This window comes from Anomaloglossus baeobatrachus, chromosome 2 (assembly GCF_048569485.1).
Source record: "Anomaloglossus baeobatrachus isolate aAnoBae1 chromosome 2, aAnoBae1.hap1, whole genome shotgun sequence".
Lineage (NCBI taxonomy): Eukaryota > Metazoa > Chordata > Amphibia > Anura > Aromobatidae > Anomaloglossus > Anomaloglossus baeobatrachus.
In genome coordinates this window covers 10,646,074-10,665,875 of record NC_134354.1, presented here as the reverse complement: position 1 = coordinate 10,665,875, position 19,802 = coordinate 10,646,074, and the positions used below count along the sequence as shown (strand labels likewise).

Here is a 19,802-nt window from a genome sequence, read left to right as displayed (position 1 = left end):
ATGGTGGTTACCTGTGATCCACTGTCCAGGAGAGCCATCACCGGTCTGCCGTCCACAGCCACGGGGATGATGGGCCGGGCCCCAATGTACCGGTCCCGCCAGTCTGGGGGGCCCTGGGGTTCTACTCCTGAGGATTGGCCCGTGGCCCCAGGGGTTGCTCGTTTAACGGACACCGTCGGAAGTAGTGGCCGGGCTTGCTGCACCTGTAACAGATCGGGGGTCCATTCCGTGAGTCATTAGCCCTTCTCCGCTGCATCCAGGGGACGTCCTCAGGGCTGTCGGCGAGCTGCATCTTCACCGGGGCCTGGGATCTGGTCGGAGGCTGGAGTGCGGCGAGGATCTTAGCGAGGTCCCCATCCATGCGGCGAACTTGAGCAGCGAGCTCTTCCATCGTTCCACTTGGGGCTGCAGGCACTGGAGGTGCTGATGGGGTATTGGCCACCACGACGGGAGCAGTCTCAACCGGCCACGGGGCGGGCTCATGAGCTTCAAATGTGGGGGGTTGCAGAGCTTTGATGGCCTGTTCCTTTAATACGGCAAAGTCCACTTCAGGGTGTTCTAAGGCCCACAGCCGAAGCTGTTTGCGGTCCTCGGAGGACCTCATCCCCTGCACAAACTGCTCACTTAACATTTTGTTACTGTCCACACTGTTGATGGTGTCCACCCGCTTCAGTGTGCGGAGTGCGGTTTGCAGGCGCAGGGCATAGTCCCGAATGCTATCTGCGGGCCGTTGCCGGCATTGATAGAACTGCATCCGCAACTCGGCCTTGGTACGGGTCACAAATGCAGTCTGCAGCTTTTCAAATATGGTGGCTACAGAGGACCGGTCCCCCTCGGCCCAGGTCTCCGCCTCTTGCTCAGCCGCGCCGGTTAGTTGCCCCAGCACTAGCGCTGCACGTTGCTTATCAGTCAGGGGGTACAGTTCTAGTAGCGGACTAAGTTTCTTCCGGAAAACCTGCAAGGCATCAGGTTTCCCATCGTACTGCGGTAGCCAGGCAGCTCCGGGCACATAGGGCAAAGAGAACGGCATCACCTGAGCGAGAGCTGGGGCTGCGGCGCCCCCCGCCAGCGCGGCCGGGACCTGGGCAGGCCCATTGCCATCTACGGGTGCTCCCACGGCTACGTCCGCCGCTCTTCCAGCGGCTCCGTCGGGCGCAGACATCTTGTTTCCATCCCCCTTAGTCTCTTTCCGGCTCCTCCTCTACAGGGGCGGGGTTTTGGCCTTCGCGCCTCCAGTACTCGAGGAGACGCTCGAACGGGAATTCTTCGCGCCCAAGATGGGGGCTTCACAAATTTTTCGGCCGGACACCTCCGGCGGTCACACAAGGCGCACTTCCACCAGTTGGTAGAACGGTAGGATCCTGTTCGTGACGCCAAGTTGTCGCGGGCGGAGGAGGGGACGCTGCGCTCTCCCACTGCTCGGGTCCGGCTGCTGCTGCGGCTGCCGCTGCTCGGTGGTGGCTCGAGCGGTGGGCCGGATCCCGGGGACTCAAGCGGTGCTCCTCGCCCGTGAGTGAAAAGGGGGAATTTGATTGTGGGGATTTGATTATTGTCCGTGACGCCACCCACGGTTGTGGTGATATTGGTGACACCACCGCTGCTCTAGACGGGGATCCCGGGAGCGGTGACAGAGAGCAGCTTTGTTGTTAGTTCTCCCCTCCGTGGGTAGGGGGGTTTGTTGTCCCGGGGCCCGGTGATGGGGTAGGGATGGATGACAGGCGGGTTACAGGGCCTGGTGAGGTGCAGGGTCGCGGGGGCAGCGCTGTGCCGCACGGCACGGTGGTACTCACTCAGCCAATGATGAGGACACAGTTCTCGGTAAAACACACGGCTGGATGGACGGGTCCCACAGACGGCTGCGGTGTTGTTTCTCCCGGCAGGTTGATGGTGACTGCCTTTCCCTGCACCTATGTACGGTAGATGGTTCCAATGGGTTCCCACCGGTAATCCGCTCCCCAGCTTGGGTATGGGCTGGAGGAGCCCCTTTTGCCCGCAGGCTCTGGCCCTGGGAAACGGTTGCCTTGGCGGTGGCGGTGTCTCCCTCTCCTGGTTGGACTGTTGCCTTCTGTCGGGACTTGGCTGCTGGGAAACCCAGGAGGTTCCCTTCACTAACGAATTCGGCAAATTCACGGCGACTCCTAGCCTTGCTGGGGTCCGTAAGCCCCTGCCAGATGGTGCTGGCTTCTCTTTGCGTACCGGTCCGGTACCGCCGGGCCACAGCCCGTCCACGGTCGTTACGGTAAGCTCTGATAGGCCACTCCTGCAGACGGTCACCACCGTCTGCCAACCTTGCTGCTCCGTCCGGGCCACACACCCGGACCAACTTCAGTCTGCTCCACTACCACTTCACTTCCTCTCGCTTTCCACTCTCAAACTGAACTCTACTCTTTTCCTGCCTCCAAGACTATGAACTCCTCGGTGGGTGGGGCCAACCGCCTGGCCCACCCCCTGGTGTGGACATCAGCCCCTGGAGGAAGGCAACAAGGGTTTTGTGTCTGACTTCGGTGTGCCTGACCGGGAGTGTGGGGTGTGTGGGTGTTGTGCCCTGTGGCCCCTGGCTTGTCCAGGGCGCCACAGATAGATAGATAGATAGAGGGATAGATAGATATAGATAGATAGATAGATAGAGGGATAGATAGATAGAGGGATAGATAGATAGAGAGATAGATAGAGAGATAGATAGATAGATAGATGATAGATAGAGGTATAGATAGATATAGATAGATAGATAGAGGGATAGATAGATAGATAGATAGATAGATAGAGGGATAGATAGATAGAGGGATAGATAGATGATAGATAGATAGATAGATACAAGGATAGATAGAGGGATAGATAGAGGGATAGATAGATAGAGGGATAGATAATAGAAAGATAAATAGATAGATGAGAAAGACCTATATAATGTCCCACCCTCCTGCATATTCTAAGCTGGCACCCTTTAATGACTTTCATGTGGCACTAAAGGGTGCCTAGCCTTGTATTTAGCAAAAAAATAAATACATAATTAAAAAACAAAACCCGACGTAAGGTCCCCCCTATTTTTTGTAGCCAGCTAGGGTAAAGCAGACGGCTGCACCCTGCAGACCACAGCTGGCAGCTTCACTTTGGCTGGTAATCCAAAGCAGAGGGCACCCCACGCTGTTATTTTAAATTAAATAAATAATTGAAAACAAAAAACATGGGGTCCCCCCCAAATTGCATCACCAGCCAAGGTAAAGCAGACAGCTGTGGTCTGGTATTCTCAGACTAGGAATGTCCACTGTTATTGGACACTCCCTAGCCTAAAAATAGCAGGCCACAGCCGCCCCAGAAGTGGCGCATCCATTAGATGTGCCAATCCTGGCACTTTGCCCCAACTCATCCCGTTGCCCTGGTGCGGTGGCAAACGGGGTAATATATGGGGTTGATGCCAGATGTGTAATGTCACCTGGCATGAAGCCCTGAGGTTAGTGATGTTACGCGTCTATCAGATACCCGACATCACGAACACAGTCAGTAATAAAAAAAAATAGACGACAAAAAAAGTTTTATTTGAAAAAATACTCCCCACATTCCCTCTTTCACCAATTTATTGACAAGAACAATCAAATCCAGGTCTGGTGTAATCCAATAAGGGCGTACCATAGTCACAGGTCCCAGTCAATGAAGAACAGAATGTTCCATATTGGCTGGGAGAGTAGTGCAGTGACCTGAGCTAACATCAATAGGTCAGCCCAGGTCACTGCAGGGGATGTCAAGCGCTGACTTCAGGAGGTTAGAAGAGATCATTACCTGCTGTGACGATGTCCTGCCTCCTGACGTCAGCGCTGTCACTGACATCTATACCCGCGGCGTTCTCAGCAGTATCGTGGGAGCCCGTGCCGTCACTGCTAGTGACAGTCTCGGGCTGCCCACGAGAAGTTACGTGAGAACGCGGCGGGCAATAGAAGGCAATAGAAGGCAGTGACAGCGCTGACGTCAGGAGGCAAGACATCGTCACAGCAGGTAATGATCTCATCTAACCTCCTGACAGCAGTGCTTGTCATCCCCGCAGCTGTCTGCACTGCAGTGTGAGAAGCTGCTGATACTGCAGTGCGGGCAGACACTGACACTGCAGTGCGGGCAGCCGCGGGGCTGGAGCAGGACACAGACTGCACGGGCACCTGACAGAGGTCACATGGAAGTGCTTCCGTGGGGGTTCCGGGGATTTTGCGGGCCCATTGACTTGTATTGAGTCACGGTCCGTTATTACAGAACAGAATAGGACATGTTCCATAATAACGGAGCGGACATACGCATCCGATGTGTTTTTTTGTAGGATCAGATGCACACATGTACCATCCGATCCTACACAAAAGACAATGAAAAGATGGTCCTGTCCATGGGTCCGCAAAAAAACAGGAACTGACCAGGACAAACGGAACGGTCATGTGAATGAGCCCTACCATGTCCATCTTCCAGAACAGTATACCCTATATACACACAAGTTACACTGCCTGTACTATACTCCAGAGCTGCACTCACTATTCTGCTGGTGCAGTCACTGTGTATATACATTACATTACTGATCCTGAGTTACCTCCTGTATTATACTCCAGAGCTGCACTCACTATTCTGCTGGTGCAGTCACTGTGTACATACATTACTGATCCTGAGTTACCTCCTGTATTATACTCCAGAGCTGCACTCACTATTCTGCTGGTGCAGTCACTGTATACATACATTACTGATCCTGAGTTACCTCCTGTATTCTACTCTAGAGCTGCACTCACTATTCTGCTGGTGCAGTCACTGTATACATACATTACTGATCCCGAGTTACCTTCTGTATTATACTCCAGAGCTGCACTCACTATTCTGCTGGTGCAGTCACTGTGTACATACATTACTGATCCTGAGTTACCTTCTGTATTATACTCCAGAGCTGCACTCACTATTCTGCTAGTGCAGTCACTGTGTACATACATTACTGATCCTGAGTTACCTCCAGAGCTGCGCTCACTATTCTGCTGGCAGATACGCCTGTGCTGTGCGGTTTTCTTGCTGTATGTCATATACTGATTGTCACGTCTCTTGTTTTTTAGGGCCATGGCTTTTACATGACGATACATTGATGTCACCTGAGGATTGCGATGGCACGGAGCAGATTGGAGACACTAGCACTGCAGCGACAGCCTCTCCTCCACTTCTTCCACTGTAGAGATGAGGCCGTGGGCCTCCACAATCCATAGCGGGGACAGCAGCATTCCGCTTTCACAGCCACTGCCTGACATTGTGCTTCATGCCACAAGGTCTCCTTCTTCCGAACCCAGACACCACAAAGGAGAAGGATGAATCTGTACATCCGCTGCCTCCTGCTGCTCGGCCTCATAGTGGACACCTCCACCTATGGCCCCAACACCAGAGCCCAGAAGAAGGGAGACATCATCCTCGGTGGCCTGTTCCCCATTCATTTTGGAGTGAATTCTAAGGATGAGATCTTGGAGTCCCGACCCGAGTCCCTGGAATGTAACAGGTAAGGGTCGGGAAGCACCTGCAGATACAGGGGATACGCTCAGTGGTGACCGATATTTGTGTTCCCCAGGGCTATGGGGTACTCGGTCCTGGGCCGTATATGTACGGGGATGCTGTATCATGGGTGAGCTATGGCCATTGCCCGGTTCCGTGACCCTGGGGACGCTTTTAAAAAGGGTTTATGCACAGTTTATGGCCACTGGAGCTGGTGGTGGTGGCAGCTGGGATGTTGGGCCCTCCGTAAGTAGGGCTGAGCCCCAGAGTGTAGATGATGGGGTGCGGCGTGGGAAGAATGGAGACCACACGATAGGAATGCAGTGCAACTCTAGTTTTACTCACAGCAGATGGTGACGCTGGACGGCTGGTTCAGACCTCTGGTCCCTGTAGTCCCAGTGCCGGTGTGGTACCCTGATGGCTTCTTTCCCCTGCACCTCTCTGTCATTTGTGGAACCTCGTAGCTTGGAGCGTCTGGGAGTCCCCTTCTGTCAGTTGTCAGGCTTTCGTCCGTACAGCGGGCAGTGTGAACCCTGTAGGGTCGGTATTCGATTCCGGTCACACTCAATCGTTATTGCTGGTGCCCTCGGACTCTTGGGTCAGTGAGGTCCGTGAAGGTCCCCTCACTGTGCACATATTTGCTAGGCAGTTTAAAACGTTCACCTAACCTAGGGCCCTGTGCCCCGTCAGTGCCTTGGTTCCAGAGGTACCTCGTCGCACCCTCCCTGGCAACCACACTCCTGTACCAGTCAGGCCACCGTTACACAACCCCGTCTTGCGACACATCCGTCTCCTCCACTCTACTCACTACTCTCCTCTACTGTCTCTCCTCCTCCCCCCGGGTTGTTGGCTAGTGGACTGGATCGGCTCCACCCCTAGGTGGCCATCCATTGGGTCCCCAACTAGTCAGTCATCCATGTCTGGGTGAGGGGACTGGGGATGTTATGTGTGTTAAGTGGTACCGGCATTGAGCTTCCAGATCCCTGGGGGTAGGCCCTGCGTCCATGACAGGATGCAGTACTTAGTAGTGCCCTGAAGGGTTCAGGGGCGCTACATTTACACATTTTATTCTCGGCCGTTTATGGTTGAAGGTCTGATAGATCATTTCAGGAATTTGTCAGAATTGTTTTGAAGCGTCTAAAACAATTATGGCAAAATTCAGCATTTCCTGGTCCAAAAAGGGGTACAGCTCGCATAACCCCCCATATTACAAAAAGATCTGGATAAGATGTCAGAGTGGGCAGATACTTGGCAAATGAGATTTAATGTTGATAAATGTAAAGTAATGCACCTAGGACGGAGTCATCCTATAGCTGCGTATATGTCTCGCCCGGCCCAGGGCCTTAGGTGACTCGGTGTCGGGCCGGACTAGTCCGGGGTAGTCAGCGGTGGCGGGGCCCGATTCCGTGACCCTGGTGGACTCAGTTAATGTGGCGTTATGGGGGTAGACGATAATGTTTATATAAGATTCGTGACGCCACCTGTGGTAATTTGCAGCTATGGAGCCGCAGCTGCTGGAAGGGACCTCCGGGGCTGGTGTTATGGCAGCTGAGGTGTTTCTTGCTCTCCACAGGTAGAGCGGGTACCCCGGGACAACCTTTGGTGCTTGGTAAAGTCTATGGTGTTTATGGACGAGGTGCAGACGACACAGGGCTTGCACTCAAGATGTTTACTCACTGTTCAGTTCAATGCGGTAGCGAACCGGTTACCCACGGAATGCCAGGATCCGCTGTCAGGGGCCGCCACCGATCTCGGATAGTTCAAGGGTCAGTCCTGGTGCACCCCTCTGTGTCCATTCTGACGGTCTCGTCAGCGCCAAACTGTGCTATGCTGTCTTGCGCCTCCACCACAGGGCCTGCACAAAGGTGGCTGACCTCAGTCGTATCTTGCTCACCTTTACCGGTGATCTGTGGCGGGTTGTGGCCCTGGGCACTTGCAACGATCTCCCAGGCCTTCGGGTTTCACTGAAAATAATGTCTTTCTTCTTTCAGTCTAGGGACCGTCCCTGTATTACAGCCAGATCCCTCCACCAGATCTTCTAGTGAACAGGTCACAGGACAATTGTCCTTCCGTGGCCCTGGAATCCTTTTGTTCGGTGTCACCTGGGCCTAGCAAGACCCCAGGATCTCCACCAGGAACCTCCTTCTGTCTCCTTCTTTCCGTCTGCTGTCCTCTCCCGACAGCCCACCTCCTCTCCTCACTCTCTCCAACAGACTGCCTGATCTTCAACTTCCTGATTCCTCTACCACCTGACTCCTCCCACACACCCCCTGGCTAGGCCCCACCCCTCAGCATTGGGACCAGTGGATGGGACTTACGGCCCCATGACCGGATCATCTATGGGGGTTACTGCCACTATCCCTGACCCGGTGTTTGCCTACCAATTGGTGTGTGCAGGTTTTGTCTGTGAACCGGTAGATGACCCCATTCTTACCCGGGATGGGACACCACACCTCTGGATGAGGTGCAATATCTCTCTGGCGCCTCAGGGGTGCCACATATACATTAAATGGAAGTAAACTCGGGACTACAGAACAGGAGAAGGACTTGGGAATTCTCATTACAAATAAGCTGAACAGCAGCACTCAATGTCAGGCAGCAGCTGCTAAAGCAAACAAGATTTTAGGGTGTATAAAAAGAGAGATTAGATCCCGGGATCCCATCGTATTGTTACCCCTCTATAAATGACTTGTAAGGCCACATCTGGAATATGGGATCCAGTTTTGGGCTCCACATTTTAAAAAGGACATTCAGAAGTTAGAGTCAGTTCAAAGGCAGACAACTAGACTACTACAAGGAATGGAGGCCGCCCGTATAATTAGGAATGGGGGCCGCCCGTATGATGAGGAATGGAGGCCGCCCGTATGATGAGTAATGGAGGCCGCCCGTATGATGAGGAATGGAGGCCGCCCGTATGATGAGGAATGGAGGCCGCCCGTATGATGAGGAATGGAGGCCGCCCGTATGATGAGGAATGGAGGCCGGCCGTATGATGAGGAATGGAGGCCGGCCGTATGATGAGGAATAGAGATCGCCCGTATGATGAGGAATGGAGGCCGCCCATATGATGAGGAATAGAGGTCGCCCGTATGATGAGGAATGGAGGCCGCCCGTATGATGAGGAATAGAGGCCGCCCGTATGATGAGGAATAGAGGTCGCCCGTATGATGAGGAATAGAGGTCGCCCGTATGATGAGGAATAGAGGTCGCCCGTATGATGAGGAATAGAGGTCGCCCGTATGATGAGGAATGGAGGCCGCCCGTATGATGAGGAATAGAGGCCGCCCGTATGATGAGGAATAGAGGTCGCCCGTATGATGAGGAATAGAGGTCGCCCGTATGATGAGGAATAGAGGTCGCCCGTATGATGAGGAATAGAGGTCGCCCGTATGATGAGGAATGGAGGTCGCCCGTATGATGAGGAATAGAGGTCGCCCGTATGATGAGTAATGGAGGCCGCCCGTATGATGAGGAATAGAGGTCGCCCGTATGATGAGGAATAGAGGTCGCCCGTATGATGAGGAATAGAGGTCGCCCGTATGATGAGGAATAGAGGTCGCCCGTATGATGAAGAATAGAGGTCGCCCGTATGATGAGGAATAGAGGTCGCCCGTATGATGAGGAATAGAGGTCGCCCGTATGATGAGGAATAGAGGCCGCCCGTATGATGAGGAATAGAGGTCGCCCGTATGATGAGGAATAGAGGTCGCCCGTATGATGAGGAATAGAGGTCGCCCGTATGATGAGGAATAGAGGTCGCCCGTATGATGAGGAATGGAGGTCGCCCGTATGATGAGGAATAGAGGTCGCCCGTATGATGAGGAATAGAGGTCGCCCGTATGATGAGGAATAGAGGTCGCCCGTATGATGAGGAATGGAGGTCGCCCGTATGATGAGGAATGGAGGTCGCCCGTATGATGAGGAATGGAGGTCGCCCGTATGATGAGGAATGGAGGTCGCCCGTATGATGAGGAATGGAGGTCGCCCGTATGATGAGGAATGGAGGTCGCCCGTATGATGAGGAATAGAGGTCGCCCGTATGATGAGGAATAGAGGTCGCCCGTATGATGAGGAATGGAGGCCGCCCGTATGATGAGGAATGGAGGCCGCCCGTATGATGAGGAATAGAGGTCGCCCGTATGATGAGGAATGGAGGCCGCCCGTATGATGAGGAATGGAGGCCGCCCGAATGATGAGGAATGGAGGCCGCCCGAATGATGAGGAATAGAGGTCGCCCGTGTGATGAGGAATAGAGGTCGCCCGTATGATGAGGAATAGAGGTCGCCCGTATGATGAGGAATAGAGGTCGCCCGTATGATGAGGAATGGAGGTCGCCCGTATGATGAGGAATGGAGGTCGCCCGTATGATGAGGAATGGAGGTCGCCCGTATGATGAGGAATGGAGGCCGCCCGTATGATGAGTAATAGAGGCCGCCCGTATGATGAGTAATAGAGGCCGCCCGTATGATGAGGAATAGAGGCCGCCCGTATGATGAGGAATAGAGGTCGCCCGTATGATGAGGAATGGAGGCCGCCCGTATGATGAGGAATGGAGGCCGCCCGAATGATGAGGAATGGAGGCCGCCCGAATGATGAGGAATAGAGGTCGCCCGTGTGATGAGGAATAGAGGTCGCCCGTATGATGAGGAATAGAGGTCGCCCGTATGATGAGGAATGGAGGTCGCCCGTATGATGAGGAATGGAGGTCGCCCGTATGATGAGGAATGGAGGTCGCCCGTATGATGAGGAATGGAGGTCGCCCGTATGATGAGGAATGGAGGTCGCCCGTATGATGAGGAATAGAGGTCGCCCGTATGATGAGGAATAGAGGTCGCCCGTATGATGAGGAATGGAGGCCGCCCGTATGATGAGGAATGGAGGCCGCCCGTATGATGAGGAATAGAGGTCGCCCGTATGATGAGGAATGGAGGCCGCCCGTATGATGAGGAATGGAGGCCGCCCGAATGATGAGGAATGGAGGCCGCCCGAATGATGAGGAATAGAGGTCGCCCGTGTGATGAGGAATAGAGGTCGCCCGTATGATGAGGAATGGAGGCCGCCTGTATGATGAGTAATAGAGGCCGCCCGTATGATGAGGAATAGAGGTCGCCCGTATGATGAGGAATGGAGGCCGCCCATATGATGAGGAATGGAGGCCGACCGTATGATGAGGAATGGAGGCCGCCCGTATGATGAGTAATAGAGGCCGCCCGTATGATGAGTAATAGAGGCCGCCCGTATGATGAGGAATAGAGGCCGCCCGTATGATGAGTAAGAGGCCGCCCGTATGATGAGGAATGGAGGCCGCCCGTATGATGAGGAATGGAGGCCGCCCGAATGATGAGGAATAGAGGTCGCCCGTATGATGAGGAATAGAGGTCGCCCGTATGATGAGGAATGGAGGCCGCCCGTATGATGAGTAATAGAGGTCGCCCGTATGATGAGGAATGGAGGCCGCCCGTATGATGAGTAATAGAGGTCGCCCGTATGATGAGGAATAGAGGTCGCCCGTATGATGAGGAATAGAGGTCGCCCGTATGATGAGGAATAGAGGTCGCCCGTATGATGAGGAATGGAGGCCGCCCGTATGATGAGTAATAGAGGTCGCCCGTATGATGAGTAATAGAGGCCGCCCATATGATGAGTAATAGAGGCTGCCCGTATGATGAGGAATGGAGGCCGCCCGTATGATGAGTAATAGAGGCCGCCCATATGATGAGTAATAGAGGCCGCCTGTATGATGAGGAATGGAGGCCGCCCGTATGATGAGTAATAGAGGCCGCCCATATGATGAGTAATAGAGGCCGCCTGTATGATGAGTAATGGAGGCCGCCCGTATGATGAGTAATAGAGGCCGCCCGTATGATGAGGAATGGAGGCCGCCCGTATGATGAGGAATGGAGGCCGCCCGTATGATGAGGAATAGAGGCCGCCCGTATGATGAGGAATGGAGGCTGCCCGTATGATGAGGAATGGAGGCCGCCCGTATGATGAGGAATAGAGGCCGCCCGTATGATGAGGAATGGAGGCTGCCCGTATGATGAGGAATGGAGGCCGGCCGTATGATGAGGAATGGAGGCTGCCCGTATGATGAGGAATGGAGGCTGCCCGTATGATGAGGAATGGAGGCCGGCCGTATGATGAGGAATGGAGGCTGCCCGTATGATGAGGAATGGAGGCTGCCCGTATGATGAGGAATGGAGGCCGGCCGTATGATGAGTGATGACAGGTTGAAAAAGTTAGATATGTTTAGCTTAGAAAAAAGCCGTCTCAGAGGAGATCTCATCATATGTATAAATACATGTGTGGTCAATATAAAGGACTGGCCAGTAGGAGCGGAGGGGCGGAGATGAGTGGGATGTAAACATCCCGCCCACCTCCTTCCTTCCGCATAGCCGGCGGGAGCCGTGGGACGCAGGTAAGCTGCTGTTCATGGTTCCCGGGGTGTCACACAGAGAGCCGTGTGCTGCCGCAGGAACGAGGAACAACCGGATGTTCGATTTTTAGAAAATGATTGACGTGTCAACGATGAAGGAGAAGGTGAGTATTTCTGCTCGTTCATTGCTGTCACACGCTATGATATAACTAATGATGCCGGATGTGCGTCACTAACGACGTGACCCCGACGACATCTCGTTAGATATATCGTAGCGTGTAAAGCCCGCTTTAGTGAGAAAATGTAGAACTGGTGGAGGAAGGTTGAACTAGATGGACCGAGGGCTTTTTTCAACCTAAGTAACTATATAACTGTGTATCCATCCAGGGAGGTCCTGGGGGGGCAGGAATGAAACATTTTTATTTCAGGTGCATCTCAGTAAATCAGAAAAATGTAAAATGTCCCTCACCTCCCTGACCATCCCTGCTATGTCTCTTCCCATCTTCTTCTAGCTCCAACTCAGCTGCACAGTAATTAACAAATCGTTGTAAATGAGTGGGGGAGGTGAGCTGTGACATCACCTATTGTGAATGTTGGATCCTGTGTTATCTATTGTATATAGAGCTGTTATCAGTGATTGTACAGGAGTAGGAGGTGAGCTGTGACATCACCTATTGTGAAAGGTGGATCATGTGTTATTTACTGTATATAGAGGTGTTATCCATCATTCTACAGGAGGGGGAGGAGGTGAGCTGTGATATCACCTATTGTGAATGCCGAATACTTATTTACTATATATATAGTGTGTCCATCCATATCATGTCCACCGCCATTAACTTGAGACCGGCGGCAGCTATAGGCATAGAAGTGGTGTCTAGGTATAGTAAAGTAGCCGTGCACTACACAATGAAACCACCTATAGCGCCACCTGGTGGATAACAACGGAGTTAGCATTTTTTTTTCGAAAACGGAACGAGATAGAGAAAAAAAAAGTGAATTACAAAGTTTTGGGCATCATCAATTCAATCCGAGTCCACACCTTATATACAGAAATGCTGTGATTAGAACGTGTAACCCTCACAAGGCTGCGGACGTGAAGTGATACCTCATGGAGACCTCCTACAAGTCATTGGGTATGGAGCTGCGTGGCCTCCGCTCACCTGACCTCACCCCATTGCACTTCTGTGAGGTCACATCAAACAGCAGGTGTATGTGTACCGCCCCGCGCTCGGCTGCAGCCGAGCCGCTCGGATCCGGGCTTGTTGGTGGGTGCCTCAAGCGCCTCCGGACCCGGGGTCACTTCGCTCTGAAAGGGGTGCTGGCGCTTTTGGAGGGGGGTAGGTAGGTGTACGGCTGGAGCCGTGTTTGAGTTCGTGACGCCACCCACGGGTTGTGGTGAAGTTGGACACCACCGCTGCAGTTACGAGGCACCCGGGGAAGATGGTGATGCAGCAAGATGTTAACCCCCCGTGGGTAGGGATGATGGCCCCGGGACCCGTTGGGGAGAGTAGCTGGGCGGTGCAGGGCGGTGTGCGGCCGGATGGCACTGTTGTACCCACGGTTATTGACACACACAAGTTTCTGGTAAACCAAGTTGATGGTGGTCGGTGCCCGCAGCCGGCTGCGTCTGGTCCCCCAACCGGGTTCGGTGGTCTTGGCCTTTCTCCTGCACCGTGTTGTGTACTTGGGCTGTCTGTGTGACGCCGTGGACTAGCCAGGTAGTCACAGGTAGGCCCTTGCATAACACCCGTCCCCCTAATAAGGTAACAGCAGCCAACCACACAAAACCTAGTCACCTCCTTCAGGGCTCAATGGACACACCAGGGGGCGGAGCCAGGTGGTTGGCCACGCCCACCGAAGAGTCCAGAGGGCCTGAGGCAGGAAAACAGCAGTCAGTCTGTTGTGGGCAGTTCCCCGGTGGGGAGCACAGTGTTCAGTAGTGAGTGACAGGAGTGAAGGAGAGCGCAGCAGGCCTGTGGTGACAGGTCTTCCACAGTCTGACAGGTGTGAGGGTCGTAGCCCGCACACCTTGGCTAGGAGGCAGGCGGTGGCCTTAGCCTGCAGGAGCCGGGAAGACGGCCAGGTGGAACCGTAAGGGACCGGGACAGGGTAGTGGCCCGCTGGTACCGAACCGAGGAACCGACTGGAAACCAGAGCACCAGGGGGGTACTCAGACCCTGAAACGAGGTCCAGAAGCCTGTGGACCACATCGAATTCACTGACTGAGGTCTGCAGCTTAGGTCCTTTCCCGTCCCAAGACCCGAAAGAAGGCAACAGCCTACCGAGGGGGATAGAAAGCCACCGCACAGGCAGAGAGATCCCACGGGCCAGCGCCTGCGGGCAAACGGACTCCTCCGACATATATATAGTCAGGGAGCGGACTCCCGTTCCTGAGGCATAGGCAGTCTACACGAACATAAAGAGGTGCAGGAGAAAGACCAGGACCACCAACCCAGGTGGCGGACAAGACGTAGCCGGCTGCGGGCCATCAATTTGGTTTACCAGAGACTTGCGTGTATCAATAATCGTGAGTACAACAGTGCCATCCGGCCGTGCACCGCCCTGCACTGCCTAATCACTACACTCCCCAAGCGGGTCCCAGGGCCACCATCCCTGCCCACGGAGGGGTTAACATCTTGCTGCACGACCATCTCCCCCGGGTGCCCCGTATTCGCAGCGGTGGCGTTTACACCTTCACCACGTCCCGTGGGTGGCGTCACAAACTCAAAGCACGGCTCCGGCCGTGCACCTACCTAACCACCCCCATCGAGATCGCCAGCAACCCCTTGCAGAGCGACGTGACCCTCGGGTCCGGAGGCGCTCGAGCCACCCACCAAACAAGCCCGGATCCGAGTGGCTCGGCTGCGGCCAAGCGTGGGGCGGTACACCTTCGCTTGCAGCGTCAGGAGTCCGCTCCCCGGCTTGGTAGATGTCGGGAGAGCCTGTTTGCCCGCAGATGCTGGCCCGTGGGATCTCTCTGCCTGTGCGGTGGCTTTCTATCCCCCTCGGTGGGCTGTTGTCTTCAGTTGGGACTTCGGTGGGAAAGGACCTATAGTCCAGACCGCAATTAGTTAATTAACTCAGTCCAGTGGATTCTGGACCTCGTTTCAGGGTCTGAGTACCCCCCTTTGTGCTCCGGTTTCCGAGTCGGTTCCCCGGGTCGGTACCAGCGGGCCACTACCCTGGCCCAGTTCACCACGTTTCCACCGAGCAGTCTTCCTGGCTCCTGCAGGCTAAGGCCACCGTTTGCCTCCTAGCCAAGGTACCAGGGCTCCAACCCGTCAGACTCCTTCACTCCACTCCTCTCAACTCTCTACCACTCATCTCATCTCTCTCTTTCCCGCCTCAGGCTCTCTGAACTCCTCGGTGGGTGTGGCCAACCACCTGGCTCCGCCCCCTGGAGTGAACATCAAGTCCTGAGAAGGGTGACTAGGGTTTAAAGTTTGGCTGATTGATGACACCTTATTGTGGGACAGGTGTAGTGCGGGGGTCTATGTGTGACTACCTGGCTAGTCCAGGGCGTCACATATGCGACCCCTCCACCAGCATTGCAGGACCTACGACGACATATCACAGATGTGTGCAAACGTGTCACCTACCATATTGCACAGCGTGCAGCAAGATACAGTATGCTGTGCAGAGGCCAGATGTGCATTGCAGCAAGATACAGTATGCTGTGCAGAGGCCAGATGTACATTGCAGCCAGATACAGTATGCTGTGCAGAGCCCAGATGTGCATTGCAGCCAGATACAGTATGCTGTGCAGAGGCCAGATGTGCATTGCAGCAAGATACAGTATGCTGTGCAGAGGCCAGATGTGCATTGCAGCAAGATACAGTATGCTGTCCAGAGTGCAGATGTGCATTGCAGCCAGATACAGTATGCTGTGCAGAGCCCAGATGTGCATTGCAGCCAGATACAGTATGCTGTGCAGAGGCCAGATGTGCATTGCAGCAAGATACAGTATGCTGTGCAGAGGCCAGATGTGCATTGCAGCAAGATACAGTATGCTGTCCAGAGTGCAGATGTGCATTGCAGCCAGATACAGTATGCTGTGCAGAGCCCAGATGTGCATTGCAGCCAGATACAGTATGCTGTGCAGAGACCAGATGTGCATTGCAGCAAGATACAGTATGCTGTGCAGAGCCCAGATGTGCATTGCAGCCAGATACAGTATGCTGTGCAGAGGCCAGATGTGCATTGCAGCAAGATACAGTATGTTGTGCAGAGGCCAGATGTGCATTGCAGTCAGATACAGTATGCTGTGCAGAGGCCAGATGTACATTGCAGCAAGATACAGTATGCTGTGCAGAGGCCAGATGTGCATTGCAGCAAGATACAGTATGCTGTCCAGAGTGCAGATGTGCATTGCAGCCAGATACAGTATGCTGTGCAGAGCCCAGATGTGCATTGCAGCCAGATACAGTATGCTGTGCAGAGGCCAGATGTGCATTGCAGCAAGATACAGTATGCTGTGCAGAGCCCAGATGTGCATTGCAGCCAGATACAGTATGCTGTGCAGAGGCCAGATGTGCATTGCAGCCAGATACAGTATGCTGTGCAGAGGCCAGATGTGCATTGCAGCAAGATACAGTATGTTGTGCAGAGGCCAGATGTGCATTGCAGTCAGATACAGTATGCTGTGCAGAGGCCAGATGTGCATTGCAGCAAGATACAGTATGCTGTCCAGAGTCCAGATGTGCATTGCAGCCAGATACAGTATGCTGTGCAGAGGCCAGATGTGCATTGCAGTCAGATACAGTATGCTGTGCAGAGGCCAGATATGCATTGCAGCAAGATACAGTATGCTGTGCAGAGACCAGATGTGCATTGCAGCAAGATACAGTATGCTGTGCAGAGGCCAGATGTGCATTGCAGTAAGATACAGTATGCTGTGCAGAGGCCAGATGTGCATTGCAGCCAGATACAGTATGCTGTGCAGAGGCCAGATGTGCATTGCAGCCAGATACAGTATGCTGTGCAGAGTCCAGATGTGCATTGCAGCCAGATACAGTATGCTGTGCAGAGGCCAGATGTGCATTGCAGCCAGATACAGTATGCTGTGCAGAGACCAGATGTGCATTGCAGCAAGATACAGTATGCTGTGCAGAGGCCAGATGTGCATTGCAGCCAGATACAGTATGCTGTGCAGAGGCCAGATGTACATTGCAGCCAGATACAGTATGCTGTGCAGAGGCCAGATGTGCATTGCAGCCAGATACAGTATGCTGTGCAGAGGCCAGATGTGCATTGCAGCCAGATACAGTATGCTGTGCAGAGGCCAGATGTGCATTGCAGTAAGATACAGTATGCTGTGCAGAGGCCAGATGTGCATTGCAGCAAGATACAGTATGCTGTGCAGAGGCCAGATGTGCATTGCAGTAAGATACAGTATGCTGTGCAGAGGCCAGATGTGCATTGCAGCAAGATACAGTATGCTGTCCAGAGTGCAGATGTGCATTGCAGCCAGATACAGTATGCTGTGCAGAGCCCAGATGTGCATTGCAGCCAGATACAGTATGCTGTGCAGAGGCCAGATGTGCATTGCAGCAAGATACAGTATGCTGTGCAGAGCCCAGATGTGCATTGCAGCCAGATACAGTATGCTGTGCAGAGGCCAGATGTGCATTGCAGCCAGATACAGTATGCTGTGCAGAGGCCAGATGTGCATTGCAGCAAGATACAGTATGTTGTGCAGAGGCCAGATGTGCATTGCAGTCAGATACAGTATGCTGTGCAGAGGCCAGATGTGCATTGCAGCAAGATACAGTATGCTGTCCAGAGTCCAGATGTGCATTGCAGCCAGATACAGTATGCTGTGCAGAGGCCAGATGTGCATTGCAGTCAGATACAGTATGCTGTGCAGAGGCCAGATATGCATTGCAGCAAGATACAGTATGCTGTGCAGAGACCAGATGTGCATTGCAGCAAGATACAGTATGCTGTGCAGAGGCCAGATGTGCATTGCAGTAAGATACAGTATGCTGTGCAGAGGCCAGATGTGCATTGCAGCCAGATACAGTATGCTGTGCAGAGGCCAGATGTGCATTGCAGCCAGATACAGTATGCTGTGCAGAGGCCAGATGTGCATTGCAGCAAGATACAGTATGCTGTGCAGAGGCCAGATGTGCATTGCAGCCAGATGCAGTATGCTGTGCAGAGGCCAGATGTGCATTGCAGCAAGATACAGTATGCTGTGCAGAGGCCAGATGTGCATTGCAGCAAGATACAGTATGCTGTGCAGAGTCCAGATGTGCATTGCAGCCAGATACAGTATGCTGTGCAGAGGCCAGATGTGCATTGCAGCCAGATACAGTATGCTGTGCAGAGACCAGATGTGCATTGCAGCAAGATACAGTATGCTGTGTAGAGGCCAGATGTGCATTGCAGCAAGATACAGTATGCTGTGCAGAGGCCAGATGTGCATTGCAGCAAGATACAGTATGCTGTGCAGAGGCCAGATGTGCATTGCAGCAAGATACAGTATGCTGTGCAGAGTCCAGATGTGCATTGCAGTAAGATACAGTATGCTGTGCAGAGTCCAGATGTGCATTGCAGTAAGATACAGTATGCTGTGCAGAGACCAGATGTGCATTGCAGCCAGATACAGTATGCTGTGCAGAGGCCAGATGTGCATTGCAGCCAGATACAGTATGCTGTGCAGAGGCCAGATGTGCATTGCAGTAAGATACAGTATGCTGTGCAGAGGCCAGATGTGCATTACAGCAAGATACAGTATGCTGTGCAGAGGCCAGATGTGCATTGCAGCAAGATACAGTATGCTGTGCAGAGGCCAGATGTGCATTGCAGCAAGATACAGTATGCTGTGCAGAGGCCAGATGTGCATTGCAGTAAGATACAGTATGCTGTGCAGAGGCCAGATGTGCATTGCAGCAAGATACAGTATGCTGTGCAGAGGCCAGATGTGCATTGCAGCAAGATACAGTATGCTGTGCAGAGTCCAGATGTGCATTGCAGTAAGATACAGTATGCTGTGCAGAGTCCAGATGTGCATTGCAGTAAGATACAGTATGCTGTGCAGAGACCAGATGTGCATTGCAGCCAGATACAGTATGCTGTGCAGAGGCCAGATGTGCATTGCAGCCAGATACAGTATGCTGTGCAGAGGCCAGATGTGCATTGCAGTAAGATACAGTATGCTGTGCAGAGGCCAGATGTGCATTACAGCAAGATACAGTATGCTGTGCAGAGGCCAGATGTGCATTGCAGCAAGATACAGTATGCTGTGCAGAGGCCAGATGTGCATTGCAGCAAGATACAGTATGCTGTGCAGAGGCCAGATGTGCATTGCAGTAAGATACAGTATGCTGTGCAGAGGCCAGATGTGCATTGCAGCAAGATACAGTATGCTGTCCAGAGTGCAGATGTGCATTGCAGCCAGATACAGTATGCTGTGCAGAGCCCAGATGTGCATTGCAGCCAGATACAGTATGCTGTGCAGAGGCCAGATGTGCATTGCAGCCAGATACAGTATGCTGTGCAGAGGCCAGATGTGCATTGCAGCAAGATACAGTATGTTGTGCAGAGGCCAGATGTGCATTGCAGTCAGATACAGTATGCTGTGCAGAGGCCAGATGTGCATTGCAGCAAGATACAGTATGCTGTCCAGAGTCCAGATGTGCATTGCAGCCAGATACAGTATGCTGTGCAGAGGCCAGATGTGCATTGCAGCAAGATACAGTATGCTGTGCAGAGGCCAGATATGCATTGCAGCAAGATACAGTATGCTGTGCAGAGACCAGATGTGCATTGCAGCAAGATACAGTATGCTGTGCAGAGGCCAGATGTGCATTGCAGTAAGATACAGTATGCTGTGCAGAGGCCAGATGTGCATTGCAGCCAGATACAGTATGCTGTGCAGAGGCCAGATGTGCATTGCAGCCAGATACAGTATGCTGTGCAGAGGCCAGATGTG

The 19,802-nt window shown here is 53.3% G+C and overlaps 2 protein-coding genes across 4 annotated transcripts in view; one reads left to right on the top strand and one right to left on the bottom strand.

The window, feature by feature from the left end:
• Nucleotides 1–19,802, top strand: part of CASR (calcium sensing receptor) — a 220,895-nt gene that overhangs the window by 74,524 nt on the left and 126,569 nt on the right. The window contains exon 2 of the mRNA XM_075334868.1: nucleotides 5,067–5,497. Coding sequence (XP_075190983.1) covers nucleotides 5,313–5,497 — 185 coding nt within the window. The 5' untranslated portion in view covers nucleotides 5,067–5,312. The remainder of the gene's footprint in view (nucleotides 1–5,066; nucleotides 5,498–19,802) is intronic.
• LOC142290838 (uncharacterized) overlaps nucleotides 1–19,802 on the bottom strand; it is a 99,628-nt gene that overhangs the window by 21,971 nt on the left and 57,855 nt on the right. The window lies entirely within an intron of this gene.